Consider the following 9,088-nt stretch of genomic DNA (forward strand, 5'->3'; position numbering starts at 1 on the left):
AAAAAAAATAAAATAAGATCATACACAAACTAACCTCCAGACAGATGGAATTTATAATTACAAAGAAAAATGAAGCAGGATGAAATTGGATGATCAGTAAGGAAGGGACAGGGGCAAGGCAGAGAGGGAAGCAAAAAAGGACAACAAAGAATGAGGGAGAAAAAGAGGTAGATGGACACAAAAAAAGAATTTCCCTAAGACCAGCTGCAGCAGCAACTAGCTATGAAAAACTATTTCTCCACATGACCTTCTTGCTCTCCACTCCAGTGGCAGAGTCCGCCACCAGGTTGACCACATCCATGGCTGTCCCACAGTCTCATTATGTCAGTTGGCAGTTCGTAAGTGAGGTGGTAAATACTGGAGTCTCCATATTTTACCACACACTGACTCCGGGCCAGGCTGACAAATGGCTGTTCAAGAATAAGGCTCGGCTAAACCCACAAGTGTCTGGGAGAATAATGGGAATCAGGGATGATTGGTCTTTTCAACTTTAAAATAAGTGTATATATCACTTATGAGTGCATGTCTTCAAGGCGAAATTGTTGACATTTTCAAACGAAACTTGATGTCTGTAGCATCAGTATAGCCAAAGTTACAGTAATAAAAAAATTAACTGACGGTAGGTCTTCCAGTCGAGATGCTTCATGACGGGAATCCAGAAGGTCATATCCCATCTCGTTGTAGATTTCCAGGTAGGAGATGTGTGTGGAATAAACCATACTGCTGTCCTGTGGACCAAAATTATAGTATGTTAAATTGGACTGGGTGCATAAAGATGGATTCTCAGTGTTTTTGACATTTAGCAAAAGCAAATATTTAAATTTAGATGCTTTGCTGCACAGGGAAATGAATGATGGTAGAGAGAGCCAGGAGGATCCTATTTTAGATTTTTCTTCTTTGTATCAAAGTTTGTGGGCTGTATGAACTAGTGAAGGTGATACCTTAAATTAATAGAAAAAACAAGCTAACCCTGCGGTGCTGACCTGGCTGAAGCGTTCAAACAGGTAGGAAAGGGTGCGGGGAATAATGCCACGATCACTGTAGCGCTCAGCCCCTCCTGTGATGGTAAAGGTCTTCCCACTGCCCGTCTGGCCATAGGCAAATATGGTGCCATTATAGCCAGCCAATACACTGCAAAGACACACACACTTAACAACCGCAAAAGGTCTATGTTTACAAAACCTTTCAAAGTAGAAGCACTCACCTGAGATCAGTGGTTGACCCTTGGCAGCATGAACTCAAGTACAGTATCTACTGCTATCGTATCAGTAAAGGAACCTCGCACTGTTAAATATCTATTTGTGAGATCAAGCTTATTTCAGTTGTTTTATAATGACTTTTTTTCTGTTGTGTACCTGCTTTTCACAAGCTCCTTTTGTGGACATTTACTTAAGCTAGTGATTTCTTACTCTTTCAAGAATGCAGCAAATATTATGAGGGGCTTGTTTGAATTATTCAAATGGACAAATACATAAATATAGCTAACTAGCAGAATGTTCATCAACACCAAGAACATAAAGTCTAAGGTAATACTGAGGTCACCAAGAACAGACACTGTATATTGTCTTTTTTTCAAATTTTATAAGAAGCAGATAAGTAGATTTAATACACAATTCCAACAAAATTACTAATTTTGTTCCACATCCAATTTGTTCTGACTGGCCAATTGACCATAGGCGGCAGAACAACAAAAAATGTTTACATTTTACAGTAGATCTTGGAACAGCATGTGTCTGCACTGGTAATGGAGGATTATGTTACTGTAAGTCCATGAGAACATAAGAACAGATGACAGCAAACATAATAAACAGTTTATGATTACTGCTGTGCTGTTTTTAAAGAAGGCTAAATATATGCAACCAAACAACAAAATGGGCTACATATAATTGATTAACAGTGGAAAGTAAAGCTATTTTTCCTTGAGCATGTTATGACTTGCAAAAAGCAGAATGCATCTGTTTGTCTGTAAATGTAACCATATTCTAGCTCATTCACATCGTGTGCCTTCTATGACATCACTATCTTAATTTGCAAGAGTGCAAGGTACTGTCAAGTATATCCCCAAGCAGACACCAAAATGTGAGTGAATTGAATCTGACACTATAAATCCACAGGAAAAGATGGCAGTGAGTGGAGAACTGCTATGGAGACAGACATCTGCCGGTGAGGGAGGAATGTCTCGGAGTATGAGTGAAGGAAAGGGCCCAAACCCACTCAACTAGGCAGGGCCCGGTAAATTTTGGTTTGGCACTGAACTGCCCTTCTGCACGTGCACAGGGCCACAGAAACCAATGGTATCTAGTTCTGATTGAATGAAATGAACATCCAATATGATGGTACTTATATGAGGTAGGATATATTGGCATAAAAAAAACTCCTGTTCTGTAGTCTTGGAAATAAACCAGGACTAAATAGTAAAATGACAGAGGAGGCTCTGACACACGAGCTTGGATCAAAGGTGAGGATAAACTCTGTGCTCTCTGACTTGCCAGTTGCAAGGAAAAGGATATCTTGACGCTATATTTTTCAAGATGAATTATAAACTAAGCGTTATTCTAATGTAATTGCCAACCCAGTATTTGAGCAGTGTGTGGGTTTCCCTCCCTGTGTGCTATACAATTCCACACCCTGCATCAGAAGGGTGAGGGAAAAAACTGCAGTTTATATAAAACACTACGTTCACTCATGAGAATGGTGGTTGGTTAGTCTGACTTGGACGGCCACTGAACGTCCATTTAATCCAGTGTGAGTCATGGCAGTGATGGCAGTGTTTAGTTTAATGTCAGTGCTAATGATGAGGCCTGGGCCCTGCCACTAAGGCTTGGGCGTTTCCCAACGCTTGTTCCTCTCTACACCTCAGGTTTCCTGGAGACTGGCAACTCAACGTCCAAAAGATCTGTGTTCTTCCTGTTCTTTTTATGAGAAGCAGTATGTCCAATCTTTTGAGGTAACTGGGTTACGGATAAAACTGAACAGACCCTCATTATTCTTTGAACTTGGGCTGCAGGTTTCACAGCCTTGTGAAATGGGATTACAATGCAGATAGATAGTTTGCCTTGCCAGCCCAACATCATTACATTGGCTCTTCCTCTCCTGGAGCTGTTAATGCTGGTTTGTTTTTAAACTACTGTGTTGGGGTTAAAATGACTGGTTTCAGTTACACCACAGCAGAGACAGAGACTAGTGTGCAAGTAAACGAGTTAGAGCTTTTGGCTAAACTTGAGGTGTGCCAAGTATGACAGAGTACCAACCAAAACAACGACCTGACAGTTATTGCTAGTTGAGAGGAAAGGCGCCTACATGCGTGAAACTGAGTTTTAGTGCAGTGACAGCAAAACTGCTGCGATTGAAAGTGACCTCTGACTAAAACTGAATAAATTTTTCCTGAATACAGGGGCTTGAGGAAAAACATTCTGTCAGTCCAAATTTGATTCTGTTTGTGAATACTGTAACCAGACGTGCTTCTGTAACTGGGACCATGTCAATATCAACATAAGCTTCAGTTATCAGCACACCAACTGGGTTTAGTCTACTGTATGTCAGTCCCAGCTAAAGTGCCTTTCATAATCTTTCAATTATTTTTGTAGCAAGGATATGAGGCCTAAGACTTGTGATTGTGTTTGAAGGCAACATATTCCATTAGGAAATGGGGCCGATCAGGCAGAATTATTCACTCCATTCATTTGTCTTTTAGCCACTGTGGTGAGACTGGATTTAAAAACTTAAAACTTTTTGGAATTCAGAACATTCAGTGTGTAAACGGGCAGCCTGCAGAGGGGGCAAGGAGCTGACAGTGGACTAAAGAAATCAATTGGTCATGGCTAGACAGGATGACTAGTGTCCTCTAGGCTGCGGACATTATTGTCATATCAAAAACTAAAAGACGCCAAACTCAAATTGATATGTCAAGACCTATCAGCCTGGCTGTGACAGACATTTTAAGCCTGATGTTTACCATCTGCCACAACAAAGGGGGAACTGTTAAAAGGCTTGCTGGGGAGGGCAACTTAATACCCAAGTCAGTGAACCTGTGTGAGTCAGGTCAAACACATCCAAGTCCTTAGTCAGCCAATCCAGACGTCTCAGAATGTTGTTTATATGTCTTCTAATTGCAAAGATAATGCAAAGCACTTGTAGGATTCCACAAATAGCCAAAATTGTGACTAAGAAGACTGGGGTGGAATGTTGAGGAGATGGTAGGGCTAAATTGAGCAATGAGGACAGTGTTTGGCAAGGAGAAGGAGAGGAAGAACCTTGTTCACATAACAACAACACAACCAACATTTGATCACAGGAAATTCCAAGTAAATTCCCTCTCCTCTTGGCTTTTCTCTTTTGGACGTCAGTCCTGTTTCAGACTAAGTCTAGGCATGGGGTAAAGCTCTGAAAGAGTTTCCCTTTGTTGAAATGGAGTGAAAATTATGTGTAGAGGTATCTTAGAGGTAAAGAAGCAAGGAACTGCTGATTGGGAGATTAAAAAATTTAATTTAAATTCAAAACGTGTTGTATTGTGTTTATTTTACAAACGCGTAGCATCTTCTATAGAAACTACAATTATTTATTTTTTATTAAAACAGAATGAGATTCATCTATATAAATCTGGTAGGGATGCATGACATTGAAATTTCTGCTGATATCCAATTGTAAAGTTCCCACTTATCTACTTTCCACCAGTGGAGTTGTACATTATACAACATCTGGTCAACCATCTTAATTCTAAAAACTTTACTGTAAACTCCTGATAGTCACACTGTTACCAAGTGAAAATATCAAGAGGGAAATCTGCTTTCTTCAATCATCATACTCAGTTATCAATCATTAATTAAATATTAACTTTATCGATTCAAAAGTGGCTATATTGGCTAAAATTGACTGGGGTCTAGTCTATTATATTGATAATGAATGAGAACACATCAAATCGGTCTGATATATTGGGCTTATCAATATTTGAAATATATTTAACATTTTACATTTAAAATAGGCCCAGGTGAACCCCCTATTTTCATTGAATAGTATTGATGAATTACTTGTACTGTTGATCTTGAGGCCCAGATTTTTCAGCAGATGAGTTTAATGAATGTGGTCCTCATGCAAGACAAACAACAGCTCAAAATGAGAGAGCAGCGACAGTATATAGTTTTGTTGTAGCTTGAAAATGTTCTCACACTTACTATGGCAGAGTGTGCCATCTTGCCTGCCAGCTCAGTCCACGTAGTGGTTTAAGTATGTAAAGCACGCCAAAAACATCACAGACCTCCATGTCCATCTGAAAGAAAGCTGAGCTTTACTGACTTCCTGTCAACACGGCTGGCTAAAGCCTGTGTGGCCTGAGCATAACATGGAGAGATGAGCATTGCTGGGCACAGGTTGTCAGTGATAACTTATGAAATTTGTGAATGGGATAATTAAAGGTTGTAGTTTTAAGTGTTGACAAAGGGTTTTAAAGAAATTCTATAAAAACTTTTACAATTACCTGGTATTAATGCAATTTGTCATTTTGAACAGTACAGTTTCAGTGAGATTTTACCTGTCTGCAACTGGTTTGGCAATGTTTTCAAATATCTCTTCTTGTTTGACTGCATGATCAAACACCTTTTGGAACCTGGAGAAAAGCAAGAAGAACAAAGACAGTGATGCCATGACACATTTGGCAGAACAGAACAGGTCAGAACATTTATCTACCATACCAACATACAGTAAAAATGTATGTTGCTGGTTTATCTTGAAAATCCAAAGCTAAACACAGTTACCCACAGCAGTACTGAATAAGCACAAAAGCAGTCTATTTAAATTGCCCAAGTGGATGAGGAGGAGTTTAGTCATTCTGTTTTCTAAAGCAGTCTCAACCCATCATGTTTTATCCCACAGAAAGATGAGAGCGATGTGAGAGGAATCCGCCCAGGAAGATTGTTAAATGTGGAAATTTTATTTCTATAAGGGCACAAGGGAACCTCCACAGGCTATTTTAAGACTGGTGGTTTTCAAAGGCTCTCAGTGTCCACTGCTGTCTGACTCCTTAACTGTGAATTTAGGGCTTGTAAGCATGGCATGGGCCCTGCCCAGAGGGTATATAAGGCTGCAGCTTTCACCATCAGCGTTAAACAGATGTTCTGGCTCTGCAGTGACAGAACTGGTGGATGAATTATTCATGGGAAAAGTTATTTTGCAACCTTGACAGCATAAATTCTGATGGGTGGCACACCTTCCTCTATGTTGTATGTTATCTTTATTCATTCTAAACTCTACAGTTACACCACTCTTGCAGATTTTAGCTTAAGCATAATTGAAATCAAGAGCTGAAGTGGTCATCTGCAAGTTTCTTGCTTTTCCCAGTTTTAGCATAAGAGGTCATCATTGTTTTGGTGTTCTGCACCCACTTCTGACTGCAGCTAATTATACATACATACATATTATAAAGAGGCTACATGTAGACTGGATGAAGTTATATTTCTTGTTAATCTTATTTTTATTTCTATAAACAAACTTCTGCTGCTTTTACATTAAGACAAAACAGATCAGAGATTGGTCTCAGGAAAGCGAGACCCCATCTAAGGTATTTAGAACAGCAAACAAGCTTTCACTGGCTACAAGTTCAATCACTACTCTACAGGGTCAGTGATAGAGAAACGTATAGCCATTTGTAGATATAAAAAGGATGGAAATTATTATGGTGGACTTCAAAGACCCCGCCACTTGAATTTACTTAGGCCAAATTAGTTGGCTGACTAATGGGTAATGAAGCTGATGGAAAGTTTTATAGATACAAATACAGCTACCTGACACTCTACCTGAACTTGTAGCACTCCCTCTTGTTGTTAACAAAGCCATCAGCCAGGTCCCTGGGCACCACAAACTCTAGTGAAGCACCTGTCTGCTCCTCATTGTCCACAGAGTACACCTGAGGGAGCCAGAGACAACAGTAGAGTCAGTCCTACAGTGGAACAAGGCCTACAAGCTACTGTTTGTAATCACAGGACAAGATACAGGGTTAGTTTACCACAACAGAGTATTTGGGGAGTGTTTGAGAATAGGCAGTCATCTACTGTTTTGAAAGAGTGGTCAACTATATGTTCTATGATTTGTATGTTTTTATGGTATGTGGTGCCATACATGCAGCCCAAGTTAAACACAAAGACAATACATCATGTGAGGGCTAAAGTATAAGTTTGGCCACTTGTGGTTTGGATATTGTAAGCCCCAAAATGAAAAGATGGGGTTTATGTAGCATATATCCTGTGGAAAGCAATAGAACTAAACAAGCAGTCATGATCAGTGTATAGTGTAGGCAAGCTCTAAAAAAATTCACCTCTGCTCACAAAAGCCTCAGGGGAGACAAGAAAAACTGTCGAACAACAAACCAATACCGACTGAGCTCTAGCAGCGGAGGGCATTTAAAGTGAGGCTGGCTCGGTCGATCTAAACACCCCCACCCTCTGTTTCTGACCTTAGACATATGTTCTAGCATATGCTTCCAATTGAAACTGATGCAACAACAAGTCCCCAGGGTTTCAGGAATAAAAGCTAAGACCTAAATGATTGGATTGTTTTTCACTGTCATCCTGCCTGCAGTATCATCTCCTGACCACCACTGTTCTGTTGTCTTCACATGGACATGTGCAGAACCTCAAACAGCCCCAAGGAGGTAGCTGTGCTCATTTCATTTTGCTGGATATTGTTAGCTCAAGCTAAAGTGCCAGAGAAACCCTCAAAGTAATTTGATTTTTTTCTTCTATCAGCTGCTGTGCTCCGACAATAAACTGGGCTTTAGGGAGAAAAAAGTGCTGTCAGGGTGTTTCTTGTGGAAATTGACCTTTTTTAACATGTGTATCCAATAAAGAGGGCCCTTATCTGATAATAAGTGAACATAAGTACGCAACCACTATTAGGCCGGTTGATATTATTGTATAAGCCTGCCCAGTGGCAAGCTTATGACACCAGCGCTAAATTAAAAATCGGATTCTGGCTCAGTATGTTGCACCTTGCTGACTGTGATGCGGTTTACAGAATACATATTTATTGTATGGATGACTCTGTGCTGGTTGTGAATGGGATAGCTTCTAATAGCTTTAATATCCAATATGGTCTGACTCCATTCAGCCAGAAATAAAATTATGAGGGAAACAATGAAAACCTGTGAGTTTTGTGCACAAAAGAGTCACACAAAATACTAGCTGCATCGTCAACTCAATGTTTTATTTTTTTTAAAAATTGGTATCAGCCCCCAAAAACCCATTAAGCAAGAGATAAATGAAGTATGGTCACTTTACAGCGTTTTTCTGAATTTTGAGGTTGCTTGCTGTATGGAGTAAGCGACAACACAGACCTTTTTTTTTTTTTTACAGTACATATTTTGACATGTCATAGCAAGGAAAACATTGTGTAATTGAAAACATTAATTAATAATGACTGCATTCCCATTCAGGAGTGCCAGTTCCAGGGCCCCGGTACTATATTGTAAGTTTTTAATCACTGGAATGATTTATTACGGCACTTAATGGAAGGGAGCCATCATAATTAATGTAATTAGCTACACCTGTGCGTTTCCTGCTATGACAAGCTAAAATGTCTGTAGTGAAAATGGTATGATAAGTGTAACGTCAGTATCATGTCCGGACAGTTTTTAGCAGTTCAAACCTGTTGTTTTGTGAGAAAATGTCGTTCTAAACTGGGATAATTAACCTAATGGGAATATAAACTAGCATGCTTCGCATTTAGAGAGGCCTCGTTAATATAACGCCAGACTTAGCTAGCTTAAATAAACGTACTAACGTTATCTAGCATTCATTTTCATATCCACTGAGTTGTGTTTAGCTAAATGTTGAGTTTCAGCTGTCCACTTACCACCGTAGTTTTTTTAGTGGGTTTAACGCGACCAAATATCTGTATCGTCTGTTTCACCATTTTTTTTTTTACACTAAAAAAGAAAAGTGTTCCGTCTGGTTGGTTTTCCTTATACACAAAGCTGGTTAGCTCGCTGACGTTAATGTCGGCGCTGTGCTCTTTGTAGTTTGTTGTAGCTGGTTGCTAGGTCACGGCGGTCACCTCCACTGACAAAGATCGTCTATTCTTTTGAAGATGATTCATCCGG

At 39.7% G+C, this 9,088-nt stretch overlaps 1 protein-coding gene across 4 annotated transcripts in view; it reads right to left on the reverse strand.

The window, feature by feature from the left end:
- kif6 (kinesin family member 6) overlaps window positions 1-9,088 on the reverse strand; it is a 56,994-nt gene extending 47,906 nt beyond the window's left edge. Inside the window, exons 1-5 of one of the 4 annotated variants that reach the window (XM_044167004.1) lie at window positions 8,842-9,088; window positions 6,789-6,898; window positions 5,528-5,602; window positions 984-1,131; window positions 619-728 (exon numbers count right to left, since the gene is read on the reverse strand). In XM_044167004.1, coding sequence (XP_044022939.1) covers window positions 619-728; window positions 984-1,131; window positions 5,528-5,602; window positions 6,789-6,898; window positions 8,842-8,901 — 503 coding nt within the window. In that variant the 5' untranslated portion in view covers window positions 8,902-9,088. Of the gene's footprint in view, window positions 1-618; window positions 729-969; window positions 1,132-5,171; window positions 5,267-5,527; window positions 5,603-6,788; window positions 6,899-8,841 lie in introns of those variants that run through there. The other 3 variants (XM_044167005.1, XM_044167007.1, XM_044167006.1) reach the window with 3 other exon arrangements.

The sequence above is a fragment of the Siniperca chuatsi genome, linkage group LG15 (assembly GCF_020085105.1).
Source record: "Siniperca chuatsi isolate FFG_IHB_CAS linkage group LG15, ASM2008510v1, whole genome shotgun sequence".
Lineage (NCBI taxonomy): Eukaryota > Metazoa > Chordata > Actinopteri > Centrarchiformes > Sinipercidae > Siniperca > Siniperca chuatsi.